Consider the following 22637-nt stretch of genomic DNA (forward strand, 5'->3'; position numbering starts at 1 on the left):
GTATTCTGTTGAGAACTGTTGCATTTGTCATTATAAGGGATATTGGCCTGTAATTTTCTTTTTTGGGGGTATCTTTATCTGGCTTTAGTATGAGGGTGATACGATCTCATAGAATTTTTTGGAAGAATTTTAGCAGAATTGGTGTTAATTCTTCTTGGAATGTTTGGCAGAATTCACCTGTGAAGCCATCTAGTCCTGGGCTTCTCTTTATTAGGAAGTTTTTGATTAGGTATTCAATCACTTTACTTGTTATTGGTCCACTGAGACCTTAAATTTCTTTCTCTGTCAGTGTGGGTAGTTTGTATGTTTCTAGGAATTTGTTTAACATCTAGTGTATCTACCTTACAGGTATACAGTTGTTCATAGTATTCTCTTATAATCCTTTTCATATCTTTGGGGTCAGTAGTAATGTATCACCTTTCATTTGTAACTCTAATTATTTGCATCCTCTCTTTTTCTAGTCAGTCTAGCCTTTTGACTACAGAGGCCAGTCCATTTTTATTTAAAGTAACTAGTGATAATGCAGAAATTTTTTTTTTTTTACAGTACATTTTTTTTTTTTTTTTTTTTTTTTTTTTTTAAAGGAAAGACAGAGAGAAGGAAGGAAGGATAGAAGGAAGGAAGGAAGGAAGAAAGGGAAACATTTTTAAACATTTTCTTGTTTTATTGTATTCTGTTTCTCCGTTTTTGTTACATGGGCTGGGGCCGGGAATCGAACCGAGGTCCTCCGGCATAGCAGGCAAGCACTTTGCCCGCTGAGCCACCGCGGCCCGCCCACATTTTTTTTTATTAATTAAAAAAAGAATTAACAAAACAATTAGAAATCATTCCAATCTACATGTACAATCAGTAATTCTTAATAACATCACATAGTTGCATATTCATCATTTCTTAGTACATTTGCATCGATTTAGAAAAAGAAATAAAAAGACAACAGAATAAGAATTAAAACAATAATAGAAAGAAAAAAAAACAAAAAAAACAAAAACAAAAAACCTATACCTCACATGCAGTTTCATTCAGTGTTTTAACATAATTGCATTACAATTGGGTAGTATTGTGCTGTCCATTTCTGAGTTTTTATATCCAGTCCCGTTGTACAGTCTGTATCCCTTCATCTCCAATTATCCCTTCTCTTTTTTTTTTTTTTTTAATTAACAGAAAAAAAGAAAATAACCCAACATTTAGAGATCATACCATTCTACACATGCAATCATTAATTCTTAACATCATCACATAGATGCATGATCATCATTTCTTAGTACATTTGCATTGGTTTAGAAGAACTAGCAACATAACCGAAAAAGATATAGAATGTTAATATAGAGAAAAAAATAAAAGTAATAATAGTAAAATCAAAACAAAACAAAACAAAACAAAACAAAAACCTATAGCTCAGATGCAGCTTCATTCAGTGTTTTAACATGATTACTTTACAATTAGGTATTATTGTGCTGTCCATTTTTGAGTTTTTGTATCTAGTCCTGTTGCACAGTCTGTATCCCTTCAGCTTCAATTACCCATTGTCTTACCCTGTTTCTAACTCCTGCTGAACTCTGTTACCAATGACATATTTCAAGTTTATTCTCGAATGTCCGTTCACATCAGTGGGACCATACAGTATTTGTCCTTTAGTTTTTGGCTGGATTCACTCAGCATAATATTCTCTAGGTCCATCCATGTTATTACATGGTTCATAAGTTTATCTTGTCTTAAAGCTGCATAATATTCCATCGTATGTATATACCACAGTTTGTTTAGCCACTCTTCTGTTGATGGAGATTTTGGCTGTTTCCATCTCTTTGCAATTGTAAATAATGCTATAATGCAGAAATTTCTTCTGCAATTTTGTTATTTGGTCTTTTTAAGTCTTATTTTTTTGGACTCTCATTCCTTCCATTAATACCTACATTCATATGTACTTGAATTTTTGGCATTCTACCATTTTGAGTTCCTTTTTATTTCTTCCTGCATATATAATTCATATATATTCATTTTTGGTCACAATGGGACTAAAACTTAACATCCTAAATCTATAATAATCATATAATTTGATACCAACTTAACTTCAATAGCATATACCTATGCTGTTTCTATAGCCCTCTGTCCCCCCACCTTTTTTACCCTAGTAACAAAATGTATCTTTGTAAATTATATATCCCAAACCATACACATATCACTATTTTTAAGCAGTTTAGGACCCGTAAGAATTGGTGTTACATACCAAACAATAGCAAAGGTTTTTTTTATAATTATCCATACAGATACCTTTACCATAGGCCTCTATTTATTTATACTGCTTTGATCCACTGTTGAGTGTCCGTTCCTCTGTCTGAAGAACTCCCTGTAGCCTTGCTTGTAGGGCAGTGATGACGAACTCCCTCAGCTTTCATTAATCTGTGAATGTCTTAACCTCTCCCTCCTTTTTTATTTTTCTTCCCCTCTTTTTTAAAAGAAAGTCTTGTCAGATGTAAAATTCTTCGTTGGCAATTGTTTTCTTTCGGCACTTTAAATACTTCATATCAGTGTCTTCTTGCCTCCATGGTTTCTGAAGAGAAACTAGAACTTCATCTTACTGGAATGCCTGTTCTTAACTCATTACTTTTCTCTTGCAGCTTTCAGTCTCTCCTTATCCTTCGACAGTTGAATTATTGTTTCTGGGCATGGTTCTCTTTGAGTTTATTTTCTTTGGGGTTAACTGGGTTTCTTGAATGTGCATATTCATGTCTTTCGTTAAATTTGGGAAGCTTTCTGTCACTGTTTCTTTGATTATTCCTTCTAACCCTTTCTCTTTCTTCCTCTTTTGGGATTTCCATACCGCATATATTGGCATGTTTGGTGATATCCCACAGGCCTTCTTCAACTGTTTGCTTTTTAAAATTCTTCTTTCTGCTCCTCAGCCTAAGTCGTTCCTCAAGACCGCTGATCCTTTCTTCTGCTAACTCCAACATGCTGTTAAAACCCTCTAGGGAATTCTTATTTTAGTAATAGTGGTCATCAATGCTAGTGTTGGTGGCTTCTTTCTGTTGAGAATCTGAAAGAGATCCCTACATTGTTCATTCATTGTCTTCTGCATATCCTTTTGTTCTTTCTCCATGTTTTATTTCCTTGAGTGCATTGAGTATATAATATTTTTTTTAATTTTTAAAGCTTTGTGCAGTATGTCCAAAGTCTGGTCCTCTTCTTTGTTAGTTTCTGTATTTTTACCTTGTTCCTTTGGATGGGCCATCATTTCTATTTCTTTGTCTTGTAAACTTATGTTGCCCACTGAACATTTTAACATTTTTCAAGTGTTTACTCAGGGCTTTAGTCCCTGAGCTGTCTCTTCCTTAAGTTTGGATCAAAGTGATATGACAGAGATTTTCTTGAGGGCCAGGAGCTAACCCAAACAAACCAAAGCAACAAGCACCTTTCACAGTCTTTGCAAATTGGCTCTGCTTTTGTTGAACAATTTCCAATTTTTCACGAGGCTAGTTTAACTGTTATACTGAAACCTGACAAACGGGTATACAAGAAAAAAAGCTACAGGCCATGTCTCTCTTGAACACAGATGCAGAAACCCTAAACAAAATATTGCAAAATGAGTTGAGAAACATATAAAAAATGCAAGATGGGGTATGGTGGTGAATAACTGGAGATCTATCAAATTAATTTACCAAATCAACAGATAAAAGATCATTTGATCAACTGAAAGGATTAAAAACACTTGACAAAATTCAGGCCTCTTAGAAAAAAATAAATAAAGGAATTTCCTTAAATTTACATAGAACACCTAAAAATATCCTACAGCTATCATCATGTGCAATGGTAAAATACTGAAAACTTGAGTCCTGAGAAATGAAACAAAAAAAGGAATTCTGCTCTGTGTCAGTTAGATTCAGTTGTCAACTTGGCCAGGTGAGCATACCTAGTTTTGTTGCTGTGGACATGAGCCAATGGTATGTGAACCTCATCTGTTGCTAATTACATCTGCAGTCGGCTAGGAGGCGTGTCTGCTGCGATGAGTGATGTTTGACTTAATTGGCTGGTGCTTAAATGAGAGATCGCAACGTAGCACAGCTAAGCAGCTCGGCATTCCTCATCTCAGCACTCGCAGCTCAGCCCAGGCCTTTGGAGATGCAGAAAGAAGTCACCCCGGGGAAAGCTGCTGGAACCCAGGGGCCTGGAGAGAAGGCCAGCAGAGACCATCCTGTGCCTTCCACGTAAGAAAGAGCCTCAGTGGAAAGTTAGCTGCCTTTCTTCTGAAGAACTAACAAAATAAATTTATTTTGTTAAAAATTTATTTTTATTTTGGCCTTTTATTAAAAGCCAATCTGTCTCTGGTGTGTTGCATTCCGGCAGCTAGCAAACCAGAACATGCTCTTACTGCTTTTATTCAACACCTTACTGGAGATTTGGGCCAGTGTAATAAGGCAGGAAAAAGGAAGAAAATGTATAATGACTAGAAATAAGTAATAAATATGTGTCATTTTTAGCAGATGATGTGATTATGTGGAAAAATTGAGAAGAACCCCAAGCTAATAGAATAAATGTTGAATAATGTTGCTGTATACAAGGTAAATATAAAATCAAGTGTATTTCAATATTCTAACAACTGATAAATGGAAAAGAGAAGACCTAAATATAAATGGTTCAGTGGTAGAATGCTCGTCTTCCACGCAGATTTGCTTCCTGGATCATGCCCGCCACCCCGCCACCCCCAAAATGAAAAGACCTAAATAGACACAAGAGACAGAATCCAAATGGCCAGTATTTGAAATGATGCTTAGCATATTAGGTGTTGTGACATGAAAATTAAAACCAAAGTAAGACTCGAATATAGACCCACCAGAATGTCTGAAATGAGAATAATTAAAAATATTATGTTTGGCAAGGTTGTGAAACGACTGATGGTGGGAGAACAAATGGTATAGTCACTTTGGAAATCTGTTAGGCATTGTTTACTAAAGCTGAACATATGTATACTCTTTATCTTAGCAATTCCACTCTGACGTATATTCAACAAAAATTTGTACATATGTTAAGTAAAAGACGAATACAAGACTGTTCACAGCAGCACTACTTCTAATGGCTCCAAACTGGAAACTACTAGTGGGAACTACCCATCGCCAGTAGGAAGGCTATAGTGTAATGTATTCACTTAAAGGAATACTATAAAATAATGAAATCAATGAACTAAAATGACATGCAACAACATGGATAAATGTTATAATCATACAGCTGAATGCAAGGAACCAGACCCACAAGTAAACAATTGTGAACGATTTCATTTATGTAAGTACAAAAACAATGAAAACTAATCTATGTGGTTAAAGTCAGAACAGTGACTTGGGAGTGGATGGGGGGAGGGGTTATGAACTGGAAGACACCATAAGAGGGTCATCTGGGGTGCTAATAATGTCACTTGATCTGTTTGTTGGTTAGAAGGAACTGTTCATTTATGACATGTGTTAATATATATTATATACACACAGAACGCATATATGCTATACTTTACCTTTAAAGTTGATGATTTCTTGTCTTCCTCAGTCAGGCTGCAGTAGCTTTTCTTCTGGAGAACAGGCCTCTCTTCACCCTACTGCTGGATACAGCCGAGCACCTTGTTCCCCAGCCAATCCCAGGATGAACATGAGAGCAGGCAAACCAGATTCTTTCCTGGGTCATCCCTGCTGAAGTCCCCAGCGGGAGTCTGTCTTCCTTTGGGATTGTAAGCTGTGAGGACAGTGTACCGTGGAAACTGCCTGGAAGCATGGGGGAAGGAATATGGACATGTGCAGGAAAGCCAAGGTGGAGATGACATAAGGAAGGGGGAAGTGTGGTGGAAATGTATTGATGACAGCTTTAGAATCCCTGGATCTAATTGCATCTCAGGCTAATTGCATCTAATTGCAGCTCTGGAGCTGGCCACTTAGGAAAGATTGGTAGCAGTCAGCAGGCAAAAAGAGCAGACAGTGGTGCTTTCCAGTCCTTCCTTACTCCCTTTCCTGCCCAAAGAAGGGGGCCCCACATCCAGAGAACTATGACACTGGTTCCTAGTAATACATGCCTCTGTTACTGACCTTCACATTTTCTCAAGCAGCCAAAGTGAGGGAAAAGGAATAGTAGCTGAGAAAGGCCACTCCGTGACTTTCTGGGTGGGGCATTGGTTTCATGTGTTCTCTGGTTAGCAGCACTCCACTTCAACATCATTCTCTTGTCAAGCTCTGATGGTGATGCTGCTGCTGATAAAACCAATGCAAATATGATTTTAGGGGCTTGTCTTTAGGAATTCCTCAAAGGTGCAAAAGTCAGCCCACACTCTTTGGGTCGGGGTGAGGGAGCTTACCGCAAGAGCAGGCCACTTGAACAACTATACCAGGGACACTGTTGCAGCACCAGAGTCACTTACTTCCCACTTCCTCGACTTTCTTGCTTGCTGCCTTCAAAGGCAGCCTAGTGTTAGATGCTAGAGGATGGTGACTGAGGAAATATTATGGGATCATAATCATCTCTCCACCTTCTTTGGATACTTGGGAAAATACTAGGCTGAACATGCAGATTTAGAGGAGGCCTCTGAGATGGCCAGGTCTTCTCTGGTATCTGTTTATCAAATCCTTTTTGGTAGCAGGTGAGTTGCAGGGGTGCCTGAGGTATGCTTATGGACTACTATATCCCTTAATTGTAGAGGCAGGGACCAATATTAGACAATATAGAAACTTGTTCTATTAGCTCCCTAGGGATGCTGTAACAAACCACCACAGACTGAACGGTTTAAAACAACAGAAACATATTCTCTCACAGTTCTGGAAGCCAGAAGTCCGAAATCAAGGTGTCGGCAAGGCTGCACGCTCTCCAGAGGCTCCAGGGGAACCTACCCCCTCGCTTCTTCCAGCTTCTTGTGGATGTCAGAGTTCCTTGGTGTGTTACTTTTTCCTCCGTGTGTGTTATCTCCTTTTGCCTTTCTCTCATAAGGATATTTGTGATTAGATATAGGGTACACTTGGATAATCCAAAGTAATCCCACAAAAATTACATCAAATTATACCCACAAAAAATGCTTTCTCCAAATAAAGTTTAAAGTAACATTTACAAATTTCAGGGATTAGAACTTGACATCAATGGGTGGCCATCATTCAATCTACTAGTGTAACTATTTTCTAATTGTCTTTCTAAATGCAGACATAAAGTAGCTACATCATGGGGAGAGTAAGGACAAGGACCACCTGGGAAAACCTGGCATGTATGTTGGGAGAGGGTGAGTTGGGAGAAAATAGAAATCTTAGCTATCATGGGAGTAAACATTTCTGGTAACTGAAGGGAGGTTGGGAGTATAGAAAGTGTGCTAAGCAGAATTTACTTCTTCTTTGCTAGGGTTCTGGGATCTCATCCCATAAAAGAAACAGCTGCATTTACACATCTCTCAGAGGAAGAGACAACAGGCATGCTGGGGTGGACCCAGCTGTATGTCCATCCCAAATTACATTCTTTCCTTCTTCATTTCACTTAAAAGAATCCCAATTTTGTTTGGGGTATCAATTGCTTAGCTAAAAAGTTAATGTCTCAGTTTCCTTGCAGGTACTGGTCATCAGACACTGAGATATAAGCAGGAATATTCACGTGGAGCATCGGGAAAAGCTACTGTCTTGCGGATACAGAGGACATGTATTAGAACGTTTCCTCCCTAAGCTATTCTTTTCTTTTCTGCCGGAAGCACTGAGGTGGTGACTGGAGGTGTAAAAGCCAGGGCCCAGGTCCTTGACAGCATTCTGGACAGATACTCCTGGAGAGTCAGCCTCTGGACCTTCTAATACAAGAGAAAAACAAACCCCACTGGGGTTTAAACCATTGTTTTTTGGTTTGTGATCAAACAGTTTTTTAACCTCGAGAACAGCTAGGTGTTTCAGACTTCAAATGGCCAACGATAATTGGACCATTCCTGTTAGGTCGGGAGAACCGGGAAGAGCACCGCAACTGGAGCTGCGGAGGCGATGTCACCCCTCCCAACATGACTTCCGGAACCGCCCCTTCTGGACACCTGACTTCCGGAACCGCCCCTTCTGGACACCTGACTTCCGGAGCTGATGAACTGCCCCTTCCGGACGTCACCTGACCTCCATCCTTAAAAGCTGCTGGAGCCAGTGCCCGGTTCTGCAAGCTCTAACCGGGAGCGCAGAAATAAACTCGCCCCCTTTCAATTTCCTGGCCTACCTTCCTTCTTTCTCACCGTTTCGCCTCATAAACCTTTCAATTCCCATTTGTCTGAAGACTGTTAAAAAAAAAAAAGCATCTACTCTGACATGGGTCCAGACTGGCTTTTGAGGATGATCAGGTATTATTTATTCCATCTGCCCCACACACTCGAATACAGTGCAGAGCTTAATGTAGAGTCTTTATTGATTCCACCAATGTATTAGTAGATATGACGATAATAAATGGTACTTTTACATTCTCTTAACCAAAAAATATAACAAAATATTTACACTCAGTAAAAATACAAAAAGCATACAGAGGCACTGTCTTTCTGAAAGACATAAGTTTAAGAGGTATCAAAAAATAGAAAACAAACATTGCTTGTTACAGGCTACTTTACAGTCACTGAATTGTGCAGTATAATTGCTATTTGATTATTACAACTGTGTAGTTCTGTTTTTGTCTTTTGCTGATAAATTCATGTTTTGATTTTTTTAGATCAAGTTCAACTGCATTCTCTTATCAAAAATAAGGAAGCCTTTAAAAAAAGCACAACAAAAGCTACAGATGAACTGGGGTTCAAGTTTGAATGTGACAATGTACTATGACACTTTTCTGAAGACATCCTTTTTTTTCTAACCTTTAAGGTAATGGCAAGGGGTAACGCCAAGGGATACATCTACTTTAACTAAAACCATATTTTTTAAAAAACTTAAAATTATATCAGAAAAAAATTGTGTCAGCAAAACAATCATTGTTTTTACTATATAAGGAAATTTTGTCTCCTCTTCTTTTTGTAGGGGAGAGGACACTAAAAAAATCAGGCTTGTTCCTAGAAATTCCATGATTACTGCCACATTTCTGGCCTGGGAGAGATTCTCACTCAGTGGCTACAAATGACAATGATGTATTCAAGGCTTTTTCTCCCCAATGATCATTTTGAAAGTACTCATTCGGTGGAAGTCATTGTAAGTTATTGTAAGTTATTACTTACAATAAACTTTCAGGGAAGAAATTTATTGGATTTACTACTTCTCCTAATCTCTCATTATAAAGATTGTTTTGTTGAAAATTATTTGGCAAAAGTTTGTATTGAGTGTTTTTAACAGTCCTGATAGGTTTCAGAGCTGCGGTGAGATGAGAGGGCATTAATCTCTCCATTAACATTACATATTCATCAAAAACAAAAAAACCCAAAACCACTACCACCAAAAAACAAAAAACAAATGGGGGTTGGGACTTGGAAATGAGTACAGTTTAGGGCTTCTCTTGTTCTAGTTATGTGGCCAGCTATGAGAAGGCAAGAATGTACCCTAAGTTAAAATAATATAAAAATCAAAATCTCATGATTTTTATGGATACATACATATCAAACTACAGAGCATTTGGCTTTATTTCCTGATCAATGTGATCAGCTGATCCAAACACACACGGTTAAAGCTAGATAAAAAAAAAGGCAGCTTCAAGGTGCAAGTTCAAAACCACAGGCCTCAACTCTCTGTGCAAGTTATTATTTCCCCTAGGAAGGACAAAGATGGGTAATTACGACTTCTGACTGATTTGAGAGACCGGTTAAATAAACAGATCCTGTTCAAATAGCACATTTTTTGTGAGTAATGATATAAAATGGCGAGAACAGATAACCAGCCTTGATAGAAAAAGTGGTTATAAGCAAAAATATCATTCACTTTCTTTGTTTTGCTAAGGACATGAAACCAATACTGTATAATCAGTGGGAAAAAAAAAGTTTTACTTTCAGTTAAAAGACAAAGCTTTGTGATCAGAGGACCAATGTTTATAGACCAAACCACTACAGTGTAACTTTCAAACCAAGATTTATGATCTGTGCTACTTTCCATTTCAATGAACTAAGAAAGCTATAGAGCCATCTAGCCTCATTCTAATATACTGAGGTTAATTTCTAAGGCATAAATTTCTGATTAATGTTGTCACTTTTTTTCCAGGGGGATTTTTCAGACATCTTTGTCCTAAAATGAAAAATCAATAATTTTTAATGGAAAAAAATGAACTACTACTACTTATCACTCCAAATTGATTTATGAACTTAAAATGAAGGAGATAGTAGGGGCACAGAGAAGGAGAGGAAAGAGAGCTATTCAAAAAAAGAGAACTAAAAGGAAGCCATGAACCAACGACATCCCATATGGTCTCATATGGACCATAAGTAAACCCATTTTGGCTCCCAGCTGCTCTGGCAGTATGTGTTAATGGCTTTGGCTTTTTTTTTTCTCTTTTTGGTAGTGACAGAAGTTTATTAAAACCTCACTTCTTGCCTTTATACTAAAAACAATACAAAAAAAAAAAAACCAAACAAAAAACTTTAAACTTGAGATATAGAAAACATTACATTTTATTTGTAAAAATGTGAAAAATCTAGCCCATCTTGTAAACAGTCATTGGAATTTAAATTAAATATTTAAATTAAGAGATCCATGCCCAATAGGCCATTAAGGAATGTCCTCAAGGGCTAAACTGAGAACTGAGAGCCAATTGTTACTATAATTCTAGCTCTTCTTTCTTCCAAAAAATTTCAAACAGCTTGGTGGGCAGCTGAGCGCGGCAGAGTTTGCCTAGCTTGGCTACAGCCCAGCACTGTGAGATGTGGAGGGGTGAGCTGCAGGGCGCTTCATAAAACAAAATTCATCTCCATGATGATCACACCTCACTGTGATAACAATTCCTTTACAAAAATAACTCCATACGAGTTGTGAAAAATTTTAGTTTTCGGTTTCTATAGAGTAGAAGAATAACTCCAGAATCCATTTTCTATTTACTGGACTTATACTTCTAGTTATAATTAGATGCAGCATGACTTTTACTTCACACAGAGTTTGTATATACATCATTTAACACCAAAATTTCAATCCTTGGAAATTAGGTTACTACGCACCCCAATTTCACCCCCTTCCCAAAGGACTGACAAGAACCCCACGGCAACCCCACGGCAGCTTCACGTGGCCCTCCACACTGCGGCCAGGATATGGCAGTGTTTTCCCCCCAACACCTCAACTGCAAAAGCTTTCTTATGCCACTCAAACTGAGACCCTACATCGCACTGGTGCAACACATCAAGTCACAGCTTACCACCTCTATAAAGAAAAATTCTGCCTGCTCAGTCCAGAGACAGTTCGGTGGCCTCACATATACACCAATACCTAACCAGAGCTGTCAAAAGCAAACAAAACCATAAAACTTCAAATAATAAGTTACTTTTCAAATACACAGAGTATCCTTAGTATTGGCAGACGTTCTGAATTTGTCCATTAGCTCAAGCTATAGCATGGAAATAAAAATAATACCAGTATCTTAAAAATAACTTGTTAAAGGAAAAATCTACGTATCAGGAGGTCTCTGAGTTTGAATTTGTTCCACTAACTACGATCCCAAGGCAGGTGTGAAGTGCAAAGTAGACGAGGAAACCCTGGCACAGCATCCACAGCTGAGGAGACCTCTATGCATCTGCAGGGATGACATGAAAAGGACGTGTAACTCAGTCTATCCACGGCTCGGGGTACCGCAGTGAGCGCTCCGGGCCGGCGGCGGCGGCGAGCAGCGCGTCGGAAGGGCCCGCAGAGGCGCGAGGGCTCGTGCCCGCTGCTGCGCAGCTCTCAGCGGTCTTCCAAGGGCTCACCAGAGGCTAGACAGCTGAAACCTGTTCATCCTCTGAAAATGATAAAAACACAACAGTGTATTAAAGAATGGCTACTAACGATCTAGTAATCTGTTTAAAGTATCAGTCAATGTCAACAAAGAAATCCTCTCAAATATCTCATCAAAGCTCAGAGTTTATTCTAACACTGACGCTCTCTGACCACACTGAAGACTCGCAATAAATAGATTTCATAACCGGCTTTTAATAACTTTATTCCTTGATCCATTTAAAAACTTTTCATTTTTTAAATTAACCAAACCATTTTTCAAACAATTGTCCCAGCTGAAAAAAGTCAGTCAAGACTCTTGCTACTAAGAGGAACTATATCAAGAGCTTAATTTCAGAATTTCGATACGTGCTGTTTCCAGTTTCCATTGCATTAAAGTAAAGCCCAGCTCTGCTAGCGTCCAGTGCCTCTTCCCCAAATCGTCCCATTGGGCTAAGCTGCAGTTCTCTCCCAGATAAAAACACTGCACCTGAGCCACAGGAAGGTCACTGGCCACACAGAACAAGCACCTTGCTCTCTCCGCTTGGAAAACATACCTTCATTTTTCGAGATTTCTCATTTTTTAACAGATTTCTACGTCATTCAAAGAAAACATTACTGATTATCAGAAAACACCAGAAAAAGATCACTTAGTTCAAGACTTCATTAATGTGCCCAGCAATTCAAGTAAGAGCTATTAAGGTGGTTTGTCAACATACCATCTGCTTCGCTATCTGCGTCAGTCACTTCTGCTAGTTTAGGATGGCATGGCTGCAAATTATGCCTCTGAGGCTGAGTTACAATCTTCGACGGAACACAGGTCACGGGGCTGCCACTGAGAGAGGCTGGTGGCAGTCTCGGGAGGCTGCCATGCATCATCTTTGACCTCTGCACTGCCACGCTATACTCTGGAGGTTTGAGGTGCGGGTGGGGTCCTTCCTTTAGGTCCGCTAAAGAAATCCCCATGTATCCTGGAGGAGTGGGAGGTGGCTCCCTATACCTATCCTCCTTCTTGGGTGAGGTGACACAGTACACTGGCATGAAAAATAAGCAGTGGAAATGTTACTGAAAAATATAAGAAATGAAGGAAAAAACCACCAAGACTTATTACAATGACAAGATAGAACTTAACATAAAAAACAAATTTGGATAAAATGACAGAAGAGCAAAAAACATTTTTAAAAAGCTTATTAAACTTAACATTTAAGCTTGCTTTTTAAAAAGTACATATTTGATAAATGGCTATATTGTTTGATAAACATTAAATGGAATGAGCAAGTTGAAGATGCTGCCGATGACAAGCTGCTTCTGCAGTTAAGCTCAGGGAAGTGTCTGAGAAGCTCCTGAAGCAACACCAGCTCTAAGGATGAGTGAGTTAGAATGTTGAAGAGCCCGCCCTAACTAGCCTGCTGGACTCGTCTGGACGCTCTGCGGGGCGACATCTGGGCGTGTTTCAGGGCTGTTTTACCTTCTGCCTAAGAGACGCAGCAGTTTTTCAGGTATTCCTAGGGGACTATTATTCTTAACCCTGTCATAGAAACAATTTCAACTTTCCTGGTGTAGAGGAACTAATTATTTCTAGGGTCTTTTCTCTAACTTCTGTTTTGTGATTACGAAGGAAAAAACACACAATTTTAGGAAATTCTTCCTAAATTAAATTTTCCTGATTTTCAGTGGACATTAAAAATAATAGTAATTTTAAGTACTTTTCCCTAACTTTGCAAACCCTGGGAGTAAGGCCAAACTTCAAAAAACCATCAGGAATAGGTCACATAAAGAGGAACCTTCATGAAATTAAGGCCCATCTATACACAGGACCCAGAGGATCCAAATCTGTTGACCAGGCACGTGACCTTTAAAACATAAATACTGTGCTCAGGCAGAAGACATTAAAGAGGGTCAGTACGGTAACTCTAGCATTAACTGTCCCTGTGGAGGACAAGATCTGTCCACACTGCCATTCCTGCAGCTCTACCAGAACTCTCATGTGGTGCGTCAAGGTCAGCGAGATTTCCATTCCCGTGGAAGAAGGGGACGCTCAGGGAAGTAAAACAAGAATGAAGACCATTAAGTGATTTACCCAGAGTCACTTAGAAATCAATAAAATGAAAGATTTTAATCTTTTTCCCCCAAAACTGGCAAGGGCTAGGTATATACAAGCCGATATATAACCCCTACCAGAGTACCCTAAAAGGCCTTAATAGGAAATCCTTTGAAAATGTATATAGGCTAAAAACCAATCTATAAAGCAATTTGAGAAGTAACTGAAAAATCAGCACATCTTCCTTTTACATTTTTTTGTAAATACATGTGACATCATAAATATGCTACAGAATTAAGAATTGATAATATTCATTTAAAGTACAGTCAGTCCACAAAAAGTAGAAAAACAAGTGCTGTTTTATCTAAGCACTTCTGTCATTCAAGGAAGAAATAAAGAGAGCTAAATACTAAAAGAAAGCACCACTTAAACTACGTATGTGGATAGAATGAAATCTGCAAACAGGATATGGTATACCCACGATGAGCACTAGAAGGGTACATGAAAAATGTTTTGAACTTCCTTTTATCACATTTTCTCTTACTTTTATTACCTAAAGAAATTATCCAATTAATTTAGCAGTTCCTCAAAAAATTAAATATAGAATTACCAAAAGAATTAAAAACAGGAACTCAGAAATTGCTTCAAAATAAAAAGTTAAAAAACAAAAAGTCAGGAACTCAGAGACACTTGCACACTAATATTCATATAGCAGCATTATTCACAATAGTCAAAAGGTAGAAATAGCCCAAAGTCTATAAATAGATGAATAAATGAACACAATTATACACATACAATGGAATATTATTCAGTTATAAAAAGGAATGATGTTCTGATACATGCCACAACATGGATGACTCTTGAAATCATTATGTGAAGTAAAGTAATCTCCAATACAATGTTCCTATCCTATGTGCAGAGCAACTGTGGTCGACACAATTAACAAGATGACAGAGAATAATCTCTCTCTTACTACTACACAGTAACGGAATAATATTCCCTCAACTTACCAAGATCTCTGAAGACAACACCAAATAAGACAAACAAACCTGCCCCCTCCCCCAATTACTGGTCTTTTCATTTTAAGAGGCACGAGTACCTACCCAAAAGCCATTGAGAAATTATGAACTTTTTGTTTAGGAAATCATAAGTGGAGGGAAATAATTTGTTTATCGAGGGAAGAAAGAGAGGTTCAAATCAGAGGAGGGTTTTTGCAAGAATAAAATTGTGGGCCAAGATATCTCAGAGCTGTTTTTTCATCACTTAATCTCTAAACGCCAAAGATATGACAAAGGACACAAAACTTACCAATTAAGCCCTTTTCTGTACTTGAAGTGACAGTTTTATACACCGGGTCAACGCTGTCCTTCAGTTCTGAGCCTCCAGCTGTCCCGGCGGGGGTGCTCTCCAACACTCTCCGTTTCACTGTTCCGTAGTTGGGTTCAAACGAGTCAGACAGAGAACTGGAGGAGGCCCAGCTCTGTCTCAGCTGACCCGTCTCCAGGCTTCCCTTACACTGACCACAAGTTCTAGGGCAGCCTTTTGGACAAGGGTAGGACTCACAGTCCGCAGGTTCTACTTCAGCAATAGGGCCTTCCAAGTGTGTATGTCGGTAAGAGTTAAAAAAATCCCAGCTTTTTGGGTTTGGAAGGCTTTGGAAATTGTCATGGGAGCTGCTGGAGCAGGAAGTCCAACTTCCACGACCACTGTCAGCGGCTTCTATGATGACATGCTCATGAGAGATCTCGTCACTGCTCACAGATGAGGAGACAGCTAAACCCTTGAGTAGAGATGACCTCGAGAGTGTCCACCTAAAATCAGACAAACACAACAATTAAAAGTAATTTACTGGCTTACTGGAAAAACTTTCTTCTCTTCACTGCAAGAACTACTGCCTACACAAATTACACATGTGCTCACCCTACAGCATGGGAAATGAGGACACAATCATCACTCATCAGTGCCCTCCTCGCTGGGTGGGGTGCTGGGGCTCAGTCAGACACAGGCTGCAGAAGCTCAAGGGGCTAAGCAAGGTTCCCTCAAAATTCTTTAATCGAACTTAGGTGAAAATGCAAAGATGAAGTTTGAAATGAATAAAATTAAGTATACATTTTTATTCTTGGGAAGTCAATATAAAACTGGATTGGTCTCCATGCAGACAAAATTAAGAATCCCTCTGTAAGAACCATGTTTTTCTCCCCCATGTACCTCTGAGGTGAGGCGAGCACAGTGCCAAGTAAAGGGCTATGTCTCCTCTCTACCTACCAGGTGCAGCCTGCCATTTGCCTGCTGGCAAGCTAAGGCTCACAAAAGAATCCAGCCAGGAGCCAGGGCTGGGTTTGGTCCAGCGCAAAGAATGATTTTAAACCTTCTGGCCGGCAACACAGCTGTCCTGAACTGCTGGTGCTGCAAGAGGTGATTAGTTCTCTGCCCCATGCCCCCGCCCCAAGGGAAATCACGTGCCATCATTGGTGTTCTACTATCTGGTGGCTTGGAATTTCCTTTAACTGATACTCTATGATGGACATTTAAGTTGTCTGCAGTTTTTTTGTGGCTATGAACACCTTCTACGTGTATTTTTTTGAATTTGTGTTAGTAAATACTTAGGATCAATTCCTAGCAGTGAAACTACTAGACATATAATATCAACTAGCAAAAGAACCCTTTAATAAATTCAAATTTTAACATAAAAAGGGTTTAAACAAAACCAACCAACCAACCAACCAAACAACAACGACAAAAAGACCCACAAATGTGAGACAGAGACCATTTGCAGAGAGGTTCTTTTTGAACAATGCCTGACCTTACAGCCAGGATGTTAGGAGCTGCCTCTCTCATATGAATAGTGGCTGCATTTTTAGCTCTTACTGACCTAAAAGACATGTAATGATGGAAAGCTACCCTGAATCCAGCAACACTTTAAATGTGAGCACCCATGCATTTCTGAACAGAGTACTTGTTTGTTCATTCACTACAGAGAATAAATGCTTGGCCCTCATACTCTTTTATGGATTTCTTTGCAACCACTCCACAAGAAGTCTAAGGCCAACTGGGAGCACTGCGTGCAGCGTCCATTGGCTTCTGTGACATGAACACGACGCAAAGACGTTTACCCAGGGCCACACTGACTGGGGTCTCCTCCCACGCAGGAGGGGTGGTGCTCTGTCTTTTCCAAGGCCCCAGTGGGCTCAGGGGCCGCCAGGGTCTGGGAGGAGCACCGATCCTCCTGCAGCGCTGCAGACATGGAGTCAACGGAACAGTTGCTCACGATGCTGGACCGCGAAGAAATCTCGCTATGGCTTGAGTCAGACAAGTTGTCAGATTTAGCTGATGGCAGAAGTGTATAACCTAAATGAGAGAACAGCGCTAATCAAACTACAAAATAAGGAAATAGGCTGGGGTAGGGGGAGGCCAAAGAAAAACATAAAAAGCAAAAGGACAAAGCAAGGAGCAATTCATTTCCATTTATGTAGATGTAATGGTGCCAATTTTTAAATACACATTCCCATATATTTGCCTGTCCACCCACCACACCAATGCAACTTCATATTCAAGAACTAGAAAGTCAAAGTCCAGAATTACTAAGAAAATTGGCTAAGGGTATACATGTCCAAAGCTGTGACACAGCTATGAGCATTTAATAAAACAAGAAAGTATAAAATACATTTTAAAACATTAGAAATTGATGTCTTAGGAGTTCCTCAACTTCTTTTGAACCCCATGCCCCTTCTTCTGAATAAAATAAACATTTCATGCCCTAACCGGAGAGTTGGGAACACCACCTTGAGGTAGGAGTGAGCTGGGAGTCAGCACTCAAGGGAAACTTGAGTTTTCAAAATACATATACTTCACTCAGACATTCTGCTCATGACAACACCTAAGAAGTCTAGTTCCAAGGTGACGGTCACTGTCTTACTATTATTAAGTAAATCATTTTAGATTTAGAAAATAATCTTATACCCAGTTTTCTTTTTCCTCACAAACTTTGCAGAATATTAATTAAGCTAAAGAGTTGAACTGTCAGATAGTGTAAGAATGTGTCCGGGAAAAAAACAACATCTACATGTTTAAATTATTCTGTGACTTACTACATAGCAGAAAGTCATAAATTTCCTTTTGGAAGGACGGGATGGGGGTGAAGTGAGGTGGAAGAATCTGAAAACAAACCTGCAGTATGACAGTTAAATGTACATAGTAGTTTATTCTAACAATTTGAAGAAAAGAAACCAAACCTCAATTTAGAAAGAAAAGAAAATGCCCTAGTAACCCTGGCAAGGCACAGGTCTCAGGGAAACATACAATATCTTCTTGTCGACAGAAGCAAATGAGGTTCAACAGGTTCATGGCCTTTGGATTGATTCCTTGCAATCTCAGTAAGAAGAGCCTCAAATTTTAGGCAGATTACTTTAATCTGCAGGGCCTCAGCTTCTTCATGTATAAATTGAGGAAGATCAGACCTTAGAGCCAAGGTCCTTCTCAACTGCAAGGATTTTAGAGTTCACTCACATGTACCTCGAGTTAAAGGAAAAAATCTGCTGCATAATAACCTTATTAAGTAGTTTCACTAATAATTTCCAAGGAAAAAAATCAGACGCAGAAAATATGTGATTTATCCTTGGCTTCTGGGCCTAGGAAAGGACAAGCCACACCATGCCAGTCTGTGACCCCTATCCCAGTTCTCTGAATTTGGTATCATCGCCGTTTCTCAGGGTCCTTCATGAAGTGATTAGTGAATTTTCAAGAGCACCAATAAAATGAATAAGGTGAAAAAAAAATATGTATATATATAATAAAAAGTAGTCTTCCTCAAAAGAAAAATCATTGCTCTATTATCCTAGGACTAATGGATTTGCTCTATGTACTGTTTTGAAAATAATTTCATCTCTATGTCTGTTAAAATTGCAATTCTCAAATACAATAAATTCTAAGAGTCACCTGGAAAGCTTCTTAAAATTATTGCTCTGGGGCCCATTTTTGGCAATTCAAATTTACAAGGTCTGGGGGTGGGACACAGTAATCAATTTTAACAGGTTTCCCTTATGATTTTGAATCTGCTGTATTAGACAATCTCTCCCTCCCCCGATCAGAGATAAGTAAAAAGTGGATCAGATCATTACCGGGGAGGGTGTTCAAGGTCAAAATGAACACTGGTGCCTAGAAAGCCTTCTTTACTTATTTCACTTATCGACCCAGTTGCTACCAATAGAAAATAAAGCCAACTACAGATAACAAGAGAATAAAGTTTACTCACTCATTACATTAGTAAAATAACATTTATACAAATAAGGCATGTTAAATCAATACCACTTTACTGCCTGAGGTCTGTAACTTAACACTAATTAAAAAATGCTCTTAAGTAGTATTTTACGAGGTTGTCTGCCTAAGCTTTTTTCTTTTTTACAAATGACTTATAAGCTACATTTACATTAATAACTGAAAACAAATTTAACACTGAAATTAAATAAGGAACTTTGTCACAGTGTCTTTCTCCTTTTAGACTTGAATCTCGTACAGAAGTAGTTTAAAGCGTTACGGTCGCCTCGGCTATTTGAATTGAAGGCGTCACTCCCTTTCTCATCTTTGATGTTGCTTCCAACATCCTTTCCTTTCTCACAGCTTTCTGTGGCTTGATTGTGATCTGTGTCCTCTTTTTTGCTGTTGACTAGTCTCTCCCTTGAAAGAGTTCTTTCCCTAAATCTTCTAAACGGGGAGGCCATTCTTTTCCTGGCTGTGCTCTCACAGCTTGGCCTGTCTCTATTCTCCTCAGTGGCTTTCTCGGTCCTGTCTGTCCTTTTGGCTGTGCTCCTGGTAATCTGAAGGATTTTCTTTTGCAAGTAAACCCCACCTATTCCGGGGCAGCTCTGGCCACTGCTCTTGGTGCTGGACTCACGGGGAGGGGATGAGGAAGACCCCGAGAGGCGGAGCAGGATACTGTGACCACATAGGCCACTGCCAACTGGAGGGAGAGAGGCAAAAACCCTGACATGGTCAATGAATTCTTCCAACTCATCACAGCTAGGCTGGCGCATATAACATTTCACTATGAGCAGATTCTAACATCATTAACAATCTCCGAAAAATTGAAATCTAGTAACATTTTTTAACACATAGGGAATCTACAATATAACATAATATAAGTTATAGAAAAAAACTGTTAAAAGCAAACCAACCTGGTAAAATCATAAGGAAAAATATAACAGGGTATCAGGGAACCAGAATTATTTCTCAAAAGCAACCGTGTGTGTCTAGAATTCTTAGACAGAAATTACTAAGAAAAGTCTCATTAAAAATCAAGTAAGACATATAAATAATGTATATAATAGAAGTATTTATAAAGCACAATTTCTGATTGTGTTATAGCCCCAAGGTAGAGAGAATGCCTTTCTCAATGAAGGGCTGGGACAGACAGAGTTTAAGGCCTGTTGACTTCTCACTTTTTAAATGTCCTTGTTTAAATTAAATATTCCTTGTGAAAATAGACTAGTTTTCTTAATTGCTAGGAAACAAGGAGCTAATTCCAAAGTGTAGCAAGAATTAGTGATACTAAGCACACGTAGAAGAGTATGGCGAAAATGTAATGACATTTTCTTTCAATTACTGACTTGTGGCTAGACCTGTCTGTAGAAATAAACAGAAATACAGTACTTGTTTGGGGTTTTAATAGAATATACATAAGAACAAGTGGAACCACTTTTGAAGAGAATTATTATTCCAGATTTCTAAGGATTCTAAACATGACCATGTGACGGGCTCACATATCTCTGAGCATCATGGTCAACCACTGTCCTCATGCTGAAAGACACAACAGAGAAAACTCCTCTGTCCAGTGGTGAGAGTGGATTTTCTGTTAGGAATAGGAATTCCTGTTCCACAAGTCCCATTCAGGCGTAACTCACCAGGTCAGATCCAGGTAGTTTCCTGGTGAGAGGACTGTCTAAGAGGGGCCTCTGAAAGCCTCCGCAAGAAGTGGAGGGTGTAACGGTGGCCCTGGGAGAGTCCTAAAAGCACACAAGCGCTGTCTGGGTCACCTGTGTGACGGGAAGCGCTGCCCCCCCTTCTGCTCCGCGGGGTCAGAGGGGCAGTCTGGACAGGACCACACCGAGGGTGACGGAGGGGAACAGGCCTGTGAGCTGCAACAGGACCAGAAACCAGTGTTCTACATGCACACTGCTTACATATATTCTGTCTGCTTACCACGTTTTTCTTAGTAAAATCTGAGTGAAAATTCCAGCCAGTCTCAGCTGTGAGAAGAGGGAAAGGGCAGGAGAGGAAAGGAGCTATGTTGTACTGGAATGGAAGCAGGGAAGAAGAGACACTTCGATTTATTAAACCCATACTACTAATCAGGAGTTATAAATATCTCTTTCAATCCTTACCTGAGGTTCCTAAAATGGGTGGACTTTTGCCCCACCATATAGACAGGAAATCTAACCTTATTAATAAGTTGCTCGTAGTAATTTAGCCAGTAGGGCCAGGGCCAGGGCCAGGATTCCAGCTTAGCTGTGCAATCACCGCACCACAGACAAGAAACAGAGCAAGTCTGCAAGGGTGAGATGAAACTTATAATACAGGAGCTGAGGAAAGCTTTGGAAGCTCCTCCTTCCTGCTAAAATTCATAAGCTTGTCTCCCCTCTGACCATATAGTATTCTATGCTATTATTTAAAGATGCAATGATTTTAATCTTGTTCAAATACTCCAGTATTTGCAAACATTGGAAATGTGAATGATAGATAACAACATCAAGAGTCTGCAAAGAGCAAAACAACAGTGAATTCTGCCTTCATTCTTATCTATGCTTATCCTTGTCAAAGGAGTTAAGGACCACAGTTTGAACAGTGGAGTCCCAGCTAAAATCCATAATACCTGGAAAGTATCTGGACAACTCAATCCAAAGCACAAAGGTTTCAACAGTAAGTATCAGGAGTTATGCTTTTATAATGCTTTCTATTAATGCCATAGAGAGAAAAGCAAAACGCACGCTAAAAAGAGTTGCCTGGTATAACGTGAACTAGTGTGGATGGTTTCGTTTTACCTTTGCGAGGGGAACCTTGAGGAGAGGCGGGAGGACTAGAGTGTAAGGAGGATGCCACAGAGATAGTGTCTTCTGTATGTTTCTTACCACTTACATCTTCCATTGTTCCTAAAACTTTCTGAGGTATACCTGTACCTAAAAAGAAAACCAATGCAGCAAATAAGCATTTTTTCACAATTATCACATCCACACTTGCCTAAATTACTACGTAACTTAAGCCATGATGCACAACGGCCAGAGCAGTCACTTGGAATGTATAAATGACAAACGGGGACTAAATGTCTAGGTAATGGCACACAGAGATTCTCACCTCTAGGTTATTTGTTTAAATTCAGCCAGTCAGCATGGACCAGGTTATAATAATTCTTTTTTTGTTTGTCTGTTTTGTGGCATAAGGGAAGTCATTTTAACAGTCTCAATACAGTGCCCCACTCCCCAGAATTGACAGGCTTGTTTGAAGTCTTAACAGCGAAGGCATGGAATCAAATTCTTCTTTCCCCTCTAGAGGTGGCCTCTCCAAGTCAGGGCAAGGCATGTGGCGGGGGGCAGTGTGGGGAGTTGTCACTGTCACTACCTGTGGTGCATCTGCTCTGTGGGTATACAGAAGAGGCTGCAGGGCTGTCAGTCCAGCCCCTTTCAAGAGCACTAAATTCACACTACAGGAGAGAAGTAAACAACAGAAAGAATCATGAATTTATAGAGCCCACTGAAAACATTTCCGCGAAGTTCCATCTT

General features: G+C 39.4%; 1 protein-coding gene across 16 annotated transcripts in view; it reads right to left on the minus strand.

Annotated features, from left to right (window-relative positions):
• Positions 1–22637, minus strand: part of RAPGEF6 (Rap guanine nucleotide exchange factor 6) — a 316707-nt gene that overhangs the window by 29317 nt on the left and 264753 nt on the right. For 5 of the 16 annotated variants that reach the window (XM_077138330.1, XM_077138334.1, XM_077138335.1 and 2 more), the window contains 4 exons: positions 21903–22037; positions 16983–17217; positions 15178–15680; positions 11879–12862 (listed from right to left, as the gene is read on the minus strand). In XM_077138330.1, coding sequence (XP_076994445.1) covers positions 12495–12862; positions 15178–15680; positions 16983–17217; positions 21903–22037 — 1241 coding nt within the window. In that variant the 3' untranslated portion in view covers positions 11879–12494. Of the gene's footprint in view, positions 1–2092; positions 11854–11877; positions 12863–15177; positions 15681–16982; positions 17218–19097; positions 19826–21902; positions 22038–22637 lie in introns of those variants that run through there. The other 11 variants (XM_077138340.1, XM_077138341.1, XR_013166665.1 and 8 more) reach the window with 10 other exon arrangements.

Source organism: Tamandua tetradactyla, chromosome 20, assembly GCF_023851605.1.
Source record: "Tamandua tetradactyla isolate mTamTet1 chromosome 20, mTamTet1.pri, whole genome shotgun sequence".
Taxonomy (NCBI): Eukaryota; Metazoa; Chordata; class Mammalia; order Pilosa; family Myrmecophagidae; genus Tamandua; species Tamandua tetradactyla.